Raw genomic sequence first — 14,062 nt, forward strand, 5'->3', positions numbered from 1 at the left:
AGCCCATTTATACCATCATTTACCTTAGTAAGGATTGAGGATCAAGTTTTTTAAGTAGGATTCCTCCTGAGTACCATCTGGGGTCAGGGTACTAAGAGGATTTCAAATTTTGATGAAGGAAGGAAAGAGAATATGCAATGATGATTTTTGGAGACCTATTCTGGGAGTTTAGATGATGGTGGTGGGGATTTGTCCTATCAGAATGCAGTGTAACTAAACTGGACACTCAGAGGGTAGGGAAGAGGGTGAGGGAAAGCTAAGGATGGGAGAGTGCAAGTGTATCTAAGACAAGATATTCATGATTTTTGCTTATGGTCTTGTTTGTGTACATATGTTTAAAGAACATTAAGTGTGTTGTCAAGAAGCAAACAATTAATTTGAAACCATGTGATTCTTCATTTTTATGTTGATGTTAAAAAAATGCTTTCTTATTATGGAAGTTTCCTAGGAGAAAAAATGCTCTTTTTGTAAAGGAGGGCTTCTAATCTCTCTAACTTTGATTCTTTTTTAGTCAAATGGTGATAATATCAATCTAACTATGTCATTGGATTGGTGCAAAGATCGATTGGGATAATATGCATTAAAAACATGAAATGTAAAGTGCTGAACCAAATACAGGGTGTTAAAAATTATGTGCAGTACAGGTTGGAGATTAAGTGCTTGGATTCTGGAACGGACTACCTGAGTTTCAACCCTGGCTTTGTCTCTTTTTACCTGTTGACATAGGACAACTTAAACTTTCTGTGTCTCAGTTTTCTAATCTGTAAAATAATAACCTATCTCATAATGTTAATGTGAAGATCAAAGGAGTTAATATATGTAATGGGCTTAAAGCAGTGCCTTGCATAGATTAAATGCAACAATCGTATTAATTGTTGCATTGTTATGTATGTGTTAGTACAAAATTGAATACTGACATAAGTGCATGGGAGTGAATTACTTGGAAATGCTTCAAGCAATATAGTTCTCTGTTTACCTAACAAATCATATTTAACTATGAGCTATTAGTGGAACTGTGTTGATTTAGCAGTTATGTGTGAACATCTTTCAGAAGCTTTCTTCTTTTGATATTTGAGTAAAGAAACTACTCTCATTAATGCTGACTTATTCAGGTAACTTTTATAGAGTATTGGTCTTGATCATCATGTTTATATCTTACATGAAAGGTTTTCAACCCTGACTAACATTAGAAGCAAATGGGTCTGCCAGTTGTATTGGAAAGTTTGAGGGTGGCACTCAGGCATTGGTATTTTTTAAAAGCTCCCCAGGGGATTTTAATTGTAGGCAGAGTTGAAAATCACTGGCCTAGAGCAATAGTAATTAATTATATATCCATATCATTTAGTTTCTGACACTGAAATATATTTTTTTCATACTTAAATAAATAAAATGACATGGCTATTTATGGATGTTTCTTTAAAGGCAGACCTATTGTTTCCATTAATTCTGTAGCTTGTGGTTTTGTGTTACAAAGCAGAAATGAGAAGTTTATTTTAAAATTATCTGTGGAGTTTTGTTTGTTTGTTTTTGGCATGATGAAGGCTGTATATATTTTAAAAATATATAGGATCACAGAATAGTAAAGGTGAGAGGGACTCTCAAAGCATCTAGTAGAAATATTGCACACTTTGAAGCCAGTCCTGGCTTGCAGTGACTGATTCACTTACGAGCTATATGATCTTGGGCTACTTACTTAATCAGTCTGAGCCACAACTTCATCTCTGTAGAATTGAGATGTATGTGTACTTTGTACGATGACAACTGCATTTCATGTGATACACACACACACACACACACACACACATCTTGACTCCCTGACTCCTGCCTGATCCCCATACCATCTGGTGCAGATATCTAGAGCAGAGACTGTGTGGGAGCCTCTGCAGGGCTGTCTGAGCTTGAAGGGCCAGTTGCTGAGAGCTGCTTCCTCCCACTACTCAGGGATCATTTCTCTGGCTCTTTTTGGATTATTTCATGGCTGGCTGTTTGGATCCCATGACTTTTCATGAGCATAACATTTAGTCTGTGGGGGTCAGTCACTGCTAAGTAGAGTGAAGCTGTTAATGAGACTAGAGATGAAGACGGCTTCTTGTTGCCACATGATGGAAGCTTTGGGTACTTCCTCTTTGAGCCCTAGACAATACATGTGCAGGACACAGATGGCTGCTTTCTCTTTCCAGCTGTCTTCCTGTCCATTGCTTCTTTGTGTTGAGTAGAGACAGTAGGAAGCTACTATCTCTATCTTAGTTTGGGGGAAGGAGAGAAAAAATTACAGACTTCTTTGATTTTCTTTTGTATGATAGGGACAGTGGATTTTGTCTCCTTCCCAACCCTTGTCTTTCAGATCCTGTAGCATATGGCTATAAACATATTACATCATCCAGCTCGCCTGTTGCACATTCTTTATGTCATAAGAAGGAGGTTCACGGGTTGTTTCTAATTAGTTATAAAGTATAATGCTTGAGGTATTCATCTTAGCTATGGTGCATCAATGTCCTTCCCACTTATAGGCCTGGATTTAGGTCTATTCTCAATCTTCTGAGATTTCTGCTTTTGTCACCATCTCTCTGGACTGATCTGAAGGTTTCATTGGAAATATTTATAAATTCAGCTACCATTTTCCTATTTTCCCCTCAGCTGGAATAGGCACCATCTTCTCACTATTAGTATTAGTGGTAAGTCTATTGATTTTTTTAGCTGATGAGGATCTTGAAACATTACACTTGTGGGGTGGGTGTTCTAACATAAACTTTGTACTCCACTAGATTTTGAGACTCTTGAGGGTAGGAACCCAGTGAACATAGTCATAACTATCATTTATTATGCACCTACTATGTACTAGTGACTTCGGTTTAATTATTTCAATTAATTCCCATAAAAATAATGTACACATAAGGAATCATTTCAGATAGCTTAAGTAAACTGCCCAAGGTCTTCTAGTTCGTGAGTAAGAGTTGGATTTTGAACTCAGTTTGATCTTAAATCCTCTTTTCTAAATCATCTTTCCAAACTCCTTCTTAAAGAAAGGATAGATACAGATAAGAGGGATGGGATTTTGGTCTGTTGAAGGTTGGATGGAACTGGTATGGAGTTTCATTCTTAAAGAAAAGGAGAGAAGATCTGCAGATCTTCAGAGCCCTTGCTTTTCCCACTAATCTACACTGACTTGCATCACTGGCGTACATTGACATTTAGTAAATGGACCCTACAACCCTCAAGGCAGAAGTCACCCCTTCAGAAGGCTTTGGCCCATGTGCAGGTCTTCACTTTGTGCTTTTTATTCATGCCAGAGAGGCTCAGATTATGTGAAGATGTCTCAGAATCAGGCAAACTTTGAAGAAGATTGGAGTGAATCCGTGGTAATAGTCCATGGTGAGGAGTCAGGTCTGTATTGAAGTCAGCCTTGGCTTTCTGAAGATCAGGGGATACTCTGCAGTCAGCCTCTATGCTTACAGTTCAGACCACCAGAATGTGCCCACTGGATTTGGCAAGCAGTAGGAAGTATATAAATCTTTATGAAGTTGAAGCTTTGTTGAATGTGCCCAGAGAACATTTTCCATTTAATGTATTTGGAAACTATAAATATAATTCCCGCTGGGGAGTAAAAGTAATTGCTTCAGAAAAGAAAAAAGTCAGTTCTTTAAATGGCTTAACTCCTTTCACAAACATTTGCTTTTTTTAATGACTGGGAAATTCCTGGTACAGGAAAATAAAATGTCCTTTGGTACAAAGGAGGTCATTCTGGTCTTAACTGACCCTGTGCACTCTAGTTCCTGTTTTCTGTTCCATATTTTGTCACCAGAGGTTATTGGAAGGATAATTCCTCTGTGGATTTTCACTGCTTTTAGGGCATGTTGCCAAAGAGAAAGTTATCTTGGCTCAGAAACTGCCAAAGCAGTTCAGAAGGCTCAGATCCCAGGGGTACTGAGCCAGTGACTGATAATGACTTGATTTAGGTTGGCCATGGGTTGGATTTTTAAAGCACACTTTTTATGTGTGCTAGGTTTGCTGTGTCTGCTTCACCCTCTTCAGATTTTTCAACAGACTCATTGCTTCTTGAGTCAGGAATGATTTTCCTTTCCTAGGCATGCTATTCTACTTTGATTCTATTCTTATGAACAGAAACATCTGTACCAGTTTGAGGCCTCATGTTCCTCTTTTTAACCTAGTATAAAGGAAAAACAGCTGTTGAAAGAAGTTGCCCTGTATCTCTTTCTTTGAACACTGGAGGCTGATTTCTCCTAAAATTAATTTCTGAAATGGCTTGGCTAAAGTGAAGAATATATCTGAGCTCTTAGATTTGCTCAGTGAAGATGTTCTCCTAAATGGTAGTGTAGAATAGTTCTCAGTGGATGCCCTTGATTTAATTGAAGCTCAGTTTCCTCAAGCTTTAAAATAGCCATTTCCAACCAAGGAGGATGTTGAAAGTATTAGGTAGGGAGATTTTTACATCTATCCTGGACATTTTTCATAGAGAGGTAAACATGGAAGAGGTTCAAGTGAACCCTGACAACAATCTCTGTAGTCTCCTTTAAATTACATATCTTTAAGACAATCTCTTTGAAGGATTAGGGATGGGAAATAAACTGATATTTATTAACTGCTTCTTAGGCAGCAGCATTGTGCTAGATGCTTTCTGCAGATTACCTTTTTAGATTTATATAGGTTTGTGTGGTTAATTAGTGACAGCCCACAAGATTACCAAACTACCATGCTGCTCTCACATCTTGAAGGGTCTGTGTCAGAGTCATTATAACCCCCCAAAATTCATCCATGGCTATAATAGATCAATGTTTTGATAGGCTTTTTTTTTCTTGCTTGATTAGAAGTTTTTATTATTTAAAAAATTCAGGGCTTCCTTGGTGGCGCAGTGGTTGAGAGTCCGCCTGCTGATGCAGGAGACACGGGTTCGTGCCCCGGTCCGGGAAGATCCCACATGCCGCGGAGCGGCTGGGCCCGTGAGCCATGGCCGCTGAGCCTGCGCATGCAGAGCCTGTGCTCCGCAACGGGAGAGGCCACAACAGTGAGAGGCCTATGTACCTCAAAAAAAAAAAAAAAAAATTCACACCCTTGCCACTGAGAATTTGGTTCTTATTATAATTTGTTAATAAAATCTGTGTTTTAAGATCTTTGAGTCACTTTCATGCCTCCCTAGGTCTGAGACTCCAAGATGAGGCTCTGTTGCATAAATAAGTCTAGAATAATTCTTGCTCTGGGATTAAGAAACTCTGTCTTTAGCTGTCATGGGGAGGAGAGGATTATAAAATTCAGTCATGAGCTGCTTAGGTATTTTCTGCAGATCCCATTTCTTGCCCCAAACACTGTGGCCCCTCTGGGACACTCTAGAACCCTTGCTTGAAATCTCTTGAGGAAGTCAGGCTTGACCTGGGCATTACTCATCTTGTTTAGTACACCCGTCTCCACTGCCCGCAATGTCTAGGTTTATTGTAGGCAGCCAATGAGTATTTTGTTGAACTTAATAGCTAGTACAAAAGCATTGGGGAAAATATGGCTAGGAAATGCTATCATATTTGAAATTGGGAAATTCTGGGTAATTGCTGAGTGCCTCATATTATTAGTTCTTGTGGGGAAAATACATGGCAGAATTCATGATGGGTTTATATTGTAAAACGAAAACTCTTATGAGATGAATCAGATGCTACATATCTGCTTATGATACTCAGAATGGGAATGACACTGATTTGCTGATAATGTATTATTATTATTATTCTGTAGCCCCAGATGATACAGCAAACTCTCAAGAGGACATTGCAGTATTATGAGCACCAATTTACTGGGTAAGTAAAAATGGATTTTGGCTATTATTGGGGACAAATTAAAGATAATTACTACATAGAGAACAGACCTGTGGTTGCCAAGTGGGGGGGGGAAGGGTTGGGGGAGGGGTGGAGTGGGAGGTTGGGGTTAACAGATGTAAGCTATTATATATAGAATGGATAAACAGCAAGGTCCTACTGTATAGCACAGGGAACTGTAGTCAATATCCTATGATAAACCATAATGGAAAAGAATATATATAAAAAGAATGTAGATATGTATAACTGAATCACTTTGCTGTACAACAAAAGTTAACACAACATTGTAAATCAACTATACTCCAATTTAAAAAAAAGAGTTACTCAAACATAGCTGTTGAACACGTGGGCAACCAAGTCAACCTTATTGCATAATGATTATGATCTCAGTGTGAAGTGAGAGCTCATAGGAGCCCCATGGAGTGATTTCCTTTAGTTTATTTGTGTTGAATCCTTTTAAGTAAAATCCCTTTTGCTAGTGCTTTCCTTTTTCTTCCTTCTTGTGCTCTTACCCTCTCATTCTCATCCACTGAATCTCATATTTTGCCTTAGTAATATCATAAGGTTTATTAGTACCAACCAAGAGGCTTTAAATGGGATTTTAGGATCCTTCAGTAAAGTTTAATCAAATTCACTACAAGCTTAACACAGTTCAGTGAGAAGTGTTTGTTTAGTTAGAGTCACATGCTACATATTTCCTTTATTTATTCCCCATTTCCTGAAATGGTTGTGGTATGATGTAAAGTAAGAAGATTTGAGGTCAAAAGACAGGAATTCAAGGCCTCACAAGGACATAGAACTTTAAAGTAACTTTATCTCTTTTAAAGGGTGATGATGATGGTAACAACTAAATCAAGGATTATATGTCATTATTAAATGAGGTAATTTTAATGGAAGTATTTTGTAAACAGGAAGCTCCAAATAAGTGTAAAGTATATCCTTGATTGGGTATGGCAGAAAGCAGTTGGCGAATACAGAAGCCTAAATTCACTTTCAGATGCAGTCTAGCTATTTAAATTAAATGTACAATATACTACAGCTATTTATCTTTGTAGAAGTTTAAGAACTTATGAGGAGTCAAGTTTCAAACCCTGGTACCTCTTGAAATGCTATGGGGAATCATTTAACATTTATGGGTAATAGTCATTACCATGGAGATCAAGAACATATTTTCGGCTATTAGGATATAGTATGAATTTTTTTTTTTTTTTAATAAAACAAAAGGGAGGAAAACTTAGTGGAAAAATAATCTTAGTACCAAGTAGAATGCCATATACTTTAAGTGCTTGATGACTATGTTAACTGTCATTTCAAAGGGAATTGCCCTGAAACTTGGTCATATCAATCCTCAAGAGTACAGTACTAGAAAAAACATATTATTTAAACTCATGAGATGGTTTTTAATTTGAGGGTATTTGTAGTTTTAAATGGTTTATTTTAAGGGAGATAAATAATGTCAAGTTAATCTCTTCCTACGTACTCTAAAATAAAACTTAATCACTCTCATTGGATTTGCTGCTTTCAAGTATGGTGTTTGGATTAAACTAGTCAATGTATTTAGAACAATTCCTGGTATGTGGTAAGCACTACATGCTTGTTTACCCATATTTATTATCATCATTATTTTTAAGATTTTAATGACAATACCAGTAATGAAATGCAAATTATTTCTGGAATTATGAGTGCCCTCTCCGTTTTGAAATCAAATAATGACTGATGAAATAGTCTTATTTGTGAACTAAATTATGTCTTCATGGCAAGTCAGAGTGGGAATCTTATAAATATGATCAAACTAGATAACTAAACTGTATTACTATAATCAGCAGAAAATTGTTTTTTCCATTAGTAGGATGGAGTTCTCTTTCATCTAAATAACTGCCTCAACTCTCCTCTCAATCTCTGTAGACATAGCCTGTGGTATTTCTTTGTTCATTGCCTAAATGGTCTTTCCCTAGTTCTGTTTATTGCAGACACTATTTAAAGAACAGACAGGGTATAGGACTTTCATATAAAGAGGTATCTTAATGTCCTACTGGTTCTAAGACCTAGTAGCATATTTTTGCTTGGGTGTTGGCTACCTTCTGAGGATTTGAAGTGCCTTTGCTCACTGTCTTTTTCTGTGCTCATGCTGATGAAGATAAACAGGGCCATGGTTTCCCTGTCCAGTGTCCTCTTTGCCTTTTTAGAGTCCATCTTTCTGCTCTCAATTTCTTTTTTCAATACTGAAAAAGGAGAGCATCTATGATCGCTAACACTTGGATTAAAATGTATTCACTCATATGTGTTGTTCCTCTTAAGAAAACACAATTTTATCTCTAACTGTGAAAAGGAATGTGTTTCTTACAGTTAAAGGGATTTCAGGCAATTGCAAGCAAGTGCTGGAAAGTTTATTTTACATGTTTCTGGGGAGGTGAGGGTGGGAAAGAGGTGCTTTTCCTAATCCCTGAAATTGGGCTTTGCCTAAAGCTTGTCTTGAAATAATTCAGCTTTTAGGTGTCTAGGGTTGGATGATGAATCAGAATGGGTAACAGAGAGTAGGAGCTAGCCTTTTTCTTTTTAATTTCATAATTCAGCCTCCAACCGCTAACCTTCGCATCTTCCCTTTCCTCTGTTTTGATACTCTGCCTTTGGATCTGCATTATTTATCAGAGCTCCAGGATTGTATAGTCTTGCGCCTTAATGAATTTTTGTACCAGTGGCCCATAGAAACTCTCTGAGGCTTTTTTTAGTCTCCAAGACCTGGACTTGAATGAAGTGAGCAGCTGTTCAAAGGATCAGACAGATGGAGGATTGGGAGAGAGTAGCCGATGGAGCCTCTTGTTAGGAAGTAAGATAGCCTCTCTGTACTTCAGCAACTTTATCTTTAAACATTTATTCTGTTCCTTAACTTATCCATTCACTTGTCCATTTATTTATTCATAGAGATCATTCAAGCTGGGAAAATAAGTGCTTAAATAATTTATTCATGCGGTATGAAAATCTTCATCTCTTCATCTCCACTGTCACCATGGTCTCTCAGATAGAGATTCCAATCTAGTTTTCTGGCTTCTACTCCTGTAGTTTCTGATCATGTATGTCTGGGTGGGGCTCAAGAATTGACATTTCTAAGGAGTTCCCAGATACTGCTGATTCTACTGGTCCAGGGATCATGCTTTGAAATCCCTGTTTAAAACCATATAATAACTTACTGTAATAGAATAAAAGCTGAGCTATTCCTGTGATCTGGCCTCTGCTTACCTCTCTGATTTCATCCTCTTCCACTCCCCACTTTTCACTCCACTCCAGCCACTCCAGCCTTCTGTTGGTTTCTCAACTATACCAAAGCTTGCTTAGCCTCAAGGCTTTTGCACATACTATTTCATATACCTGGAATGCTCTGTTCCCAGATGTTTGCATGGATTATTCTTTTATAGTAAGTTTTTGTTTAAATGTCATATCCTCAGGAAGGTATGACACCCACCTAAAGTAATCTTCAATCCCCTACCTCAATCTCCAAACACAGTGATTTTCTGCTACATTAGTCTCTATTATCTCTCTTCATAGTACTTATCATTAGCTTATATTATCTTGTTTATTTTCTTATTTGGTTATTTATCTTATTTACTCTTACATTATTGTGTCTTTGTAAATGCTTGGTACATAGGAGGAACTAACAGTTTTTTGGGGGGAGGGAGGAGTGTGAATAAATTAATACATTGTACCCTAGAGGTATGTACACAGAGGTATGTATATAGTGGATAAAAGAATAAATTATGCTTCGGAAGGGGGTGTAAAATGAGTAATCCCTAGGGTCCATTATAGTTCTAAAATCTATAGTTCTAGTATCCAAAATCCTTCTTTTTATGGCATAAATTATACTCATTTATTTGCATAGTTTTCCATTTATGCTTAATGTTCTGCTACAATGTGTCAGATTGACTTTGTGGTAAATTTTGATTGCTGTGTAAACTCTGCATATGCAGTCTTCTTCCCTCAATCTAAAATGAGAAAAGAGGGCCCTGACTGTTCATCTTTATGTTAGCCTTTCTTTAACTCAAGCTTCTAGGGAATGGACTAGCTTTTGGGGCAGTGTGGGGTGGGAAGAATAGTGAGAAGCAAAAGTGATAAGTAGGAGACAGGCAGTGTTTACCTTAGGAATCAAAAGGAACTCAGGATTGAGGAAAATCTGGTTTATGGTGACAATTTTTTCTGATGTCATTCTTGTCATTATCTTGTGCCCTTCTCTCTGTGCAGCTTTATTGTGTAGTATAGAGCAATGGACTGCGAAAATGTGCTTGGAAGTAGACATACCAGATTTACTAGATTTAAAGTCAGGTTGTGCCTTTGAATGATCATGGGCAGATTACTTAACCTCCCTGAGTCTCAGTTTTCTCATTTTTAAACATGGGAATAATAGCACGGTAGGGGTGATATTTAAATGAAATATTAATGATAATAATGTGGTAAGTCATATAATCAGCTTGGTATACATAGGTAATCAGTATGTTTGTTGAATTATAATTACCACTATTGTATCTGACTCTTTTGTACCTTAATTTTTGTTGATTGTCTTTCCCATTCTCCTCTTGCTGTATCCTTTACCTGTCCTCCTTGAGCCTTTAAAACTCTGCAGTCGGGCTTCCCTGGTGGCGCAGTGGTTGAGAGTCCGCCTGCCGATGCAGGGGACACGGGTTCATGCCCCGGTCTGGGAAGATCCCACATGCCGCGGAGCGGCTGGGCCCATGAGCCATGGCCGCTGAGCCTGCGCGTCCAGAGCCTGTGCTCCGCAACGGGAGAGGCCACAACAGTGAGAGGCCTGTTTACCGCAAAAAAAAAAAAAGAAAAGAAAAGAAAAAGAAAAAACTCTGCAATCATTTATTTAGCATCAGGAGTTAAATATGCCCAGTTCATGTTCCAGCTACAGCTTTCTTCTTACAGAGAATTTGGATTTTTTAAAATCTAAATTTCTTCCTCCAGAGTGCCTAATCTAACTGCTCTCACTCATGTTTATACTACACCACTCCTACTGGTCTTTAGCTCACAAAAACGGATTGCTATGGTAGGGAAGACAAAGCAGAGATTTCTTTAAAACGATGATTAGAAAATAACATGATCATCTTTCTGAGATGTAATTTTAATTCATTATATATTTTAAACATCAAAGTATAGAAAAATATGTATTCAGTATCATGCCATTCATCTTATACTTTTTGCCAGAATGAGCATCATTGTGCTAATATCGCAGGTAGGACTGCTGCCAAACTCATATTGGTCTGGGACACCATTTCCTATAGTCATCTAAAGGTATATTATTACTCCATTTATCACTGTGAGCTCTATGTTTGTTTTATACAGCCAACCTCTGTTCTCTTTTTATTTTGACAGTTGAATAAGGATTAAGCTAGAATAATTTCAATAGAACGTTAGAAGTGAAATTAGGAGTGTGTTAACCCTGCTTATTCTGGGAAACAAGCTTCAGTGATATTACTTATGCTGTCGTGGTCAGATTTTGTGGCTGTATTTTATCTAAAAAGTGATGTAGCTTTTTTTGGATATATTTACATATAATATCTATCTTACTGAATAAAAACAAGTTAGATAAAATCTCATAGCTCTCTGTTTTTGAGGTAATATACTGGGCACTTCATATCTGTTATTTTATTTAATACTAACAATCTATTTCATAGGATCACTGTATTAAGCTAATTTTTACAGATGAGGAGATTGAGACTGTGAGAAAAAATATTTTGTTTAAGGTCACTCTGATTAAAATGGTGGCGCTTGATTTAAAAATAAACCTGTATTTGTCTGTGTTTAATGACTGTGCTCCCCATTCCACCTTTTACTGAGTGATTCCTGCATTCTAGAAACTGTAGTAAGCATTTTGCTTAACTGGTTTATTGGAGTCTAATCTTACAAACATGAAACCCTTTTACTTTTTTCTCCCCAGTCATTTCAAACATGCTATGATGAGCCCTCTTTGATACTAGGTTGGGCAGATTGCACTGTATTCCAAGTACTTTCAGGGAGTATAAAGTCCACTCCAGACCAATTCAAATCTTCAATCTCATATCCAATCTTATTCACTGTCTCTCTCTGCCTGGGTTACACCTTGGCCTGAGGAGCTTGGAATGCAATGTAGAGGTGATATCATGTATTATTGACTCCTCTGCTTTAGGCCAATCCTTTCTGATTACTTTCTCTTCTGATGTGTTATATCGGGCATGAATAAAATGGGAAATAGTAGAAGCCTCGTTTACTTCACTGCTGGTTGTAATAATCCTCTCTTGGCTGTGATGCCCTCAGCAAGGTGCATGTACAGGCTCTGCCTTTACTGCTTCAGATGCCTCAGCTTCTGGCTCTGTGAATTTCACTCCACAGTTTTGCTAGTGTAATCCCTGCCCCTGGCTGCAGCCTCTAGATAGGGAAAGCAATAGGATGGGACACCACCAGCTCACCTTTCTTTAGTGGTATCTCCATATCACTAAATATGAATTTTCCCATGGGAAACCCATAGTTTTTGCCTTGCCAAATAGTAGGACTGTAGGCCAGTTCCAATTTGGCTCTATTTATTTTCCCAGTTAATAACACTCCCTGGAATCTTCTTCCATTCAGTCAGGTATAGAGGGATGATCAGGAATTCCACCACCTCAGCAGATATTCATGGAGGAATGAGATACCTAAGCCTCAGTCTCTATCAGAGTAGATCCCTCTTTCACCAACTGGTCCTCTGTAGGGAATATTCCCCTTCTCTCTTTTACTTGTGTTTGTGTGTGTGTGTGGGTGGGGGGAGATAACAACAGTGCTCTCCTCCTAGGCCAATAACTCATTCTTCTGATTATTTTCTTTCAACATTTTCCTGTTCCTTGGCTTATGTATGCTGGTGGTGAGGTGACAATGGCAGTGACTATTTAGTCATTTCTTAAGTTCTGAAGGTGATGTCTGGTCTTCTTGGCTACTCTTTTGAAACGTGGGAGCGTTTGACCTTTATTTTCTGCAGCTTTGGTGCCTTAGCTCTAATTCAGAGGAAACTGGAAAAGTTTCAGTCAACACGGGCATTTTATCTTTAAGTCCTCGTAAGAACTCTAGGAGATATCTCCATTTCATGAGGGAGGAAAGTTAGACTAACAGAGATTAGATTACTTGCCCAAAGTCTCACAGATAGAAAAAGGTAAGACCATGATTCAAATTCTGTCAGACACCAAATGCTTTATTTGCTTATTTGTTATCCATGCTAATTTCTTGACTGTAATAGAAGTTAAGATGTGTTTACTTTCAACACAGTTAGTGCTAACGCACCGAATTAGCACTGTTAATTATTCTTTTTCTAGACAAATTCATTATAGAAACAAATTACCAGTAGTTATGAAGCACTCAAGTAAAGAAACATTAGCTATACAAACTGATGTATTTTCTGGTTCTTATCATTTATTTTTTTCACACATTGCTTTCTTGTTAATGATTGCTTCCAGTTCCAGGTCCACATTGCTTATTCTGATGTTAGTGATGGGTTATGCCAGAAATTATGTCTTAAAGCTTCAGTTGTTTGAAAATGTCATTATGCTAAGAGCATAAACACATGCTTTTGTGTATGTATATGAGTGCATTTGCAGAGTCTTTTAAAAACTTCTCCATATACTAATTTTGTTTTCTTCTTAGTTATAGGGATGTAGAAAAGAATTTCTACAATATTTCTAACAGATGCTCCTATGCAGACCATTCCAACAAAGAAGACATTGAAGATGTCTCAGGAATTCTTCAGTGTACTGCTAACGTACTCGGTATAGTAACTATATATTTATAAGGTTGAGAGAGAATGAGTAAGGGGAAGGGGGAAAAGTAAAAAAGAGTAAATGTTTCATTTTCTACCAAAGAGAGATTTGGAGACTATGGTGAATTGAGACCAAGACCTTGTCTTCAAGTGACTTAGTTTCAATACTTCTGATGATGTTTAAATGGAAATTACATGCATGCCATTTAGTTGGAGATTGGAAAACATTACATTCCAGGCAAACTTTTCTAAATATTCATATCCGAGTATTATTAGTCTCCTGTAATCCATATTTCTCTGGCTCTTACTGTCAGTTAAAATTGGGGATCTTCCTCTTTTCTCAAAGTCTATGCTTTATTATTATTTATTCTACTATTTCTGGAATGCCTGGTTGGGGCTGGAGGGTGGCTCACATGTACTCATAGTGGACTCTACAAAGGCAGTGAGGTAGGTCATCTATGGAAGTCTCTGCACCCTGTTTATAGGGGGGTGTCTA

The 14,062-nt window shown here is 37.6% G+C and overlaps 1 protein-coding gene across 1 annotated transcript in view; it reads left to right on the plus strand.

Moving 5' to 3' along the window:
* GUCY1A2 (guanylate cyclase 1 soluble subunit alpha 2) overlaps positions 1 to 14,062 on the plus strand; it is a 425,928-nt gene that overhangs the window by 26,801 nt on the left and 385,065 nt on the right. The window contains exons 2-3 of the mRNA XM_067750904.1: positions 5,737 to 5,798; positions 13,455 to 13,576. Of these exons, the coding sequence (XP_067607005.1) occupies positions 5,737 to 5,798; positions 13,455 to 13,576 (184 nt within the window). The remainder of the gene's footprint in view (positions 1 to 5,736; positions 5,799 to 13,454; positions 13,577 to 14,062) is intronic.

This window comes from Pseudorca crassidens, chromosome 9 (assembly GCF_039906515.1).
Source record: "Pseudorca crassidens isolate mPseCra1 chromosome 9, mPseCra1.hap1, whole genome shotgun sequence".
Lineage (NCBI taxonomy): Eukaryota > Metazoa > Chordata > Mammalia > Artiodactyla > Delphinidae > Pseudorca > Pseudorca crassidens.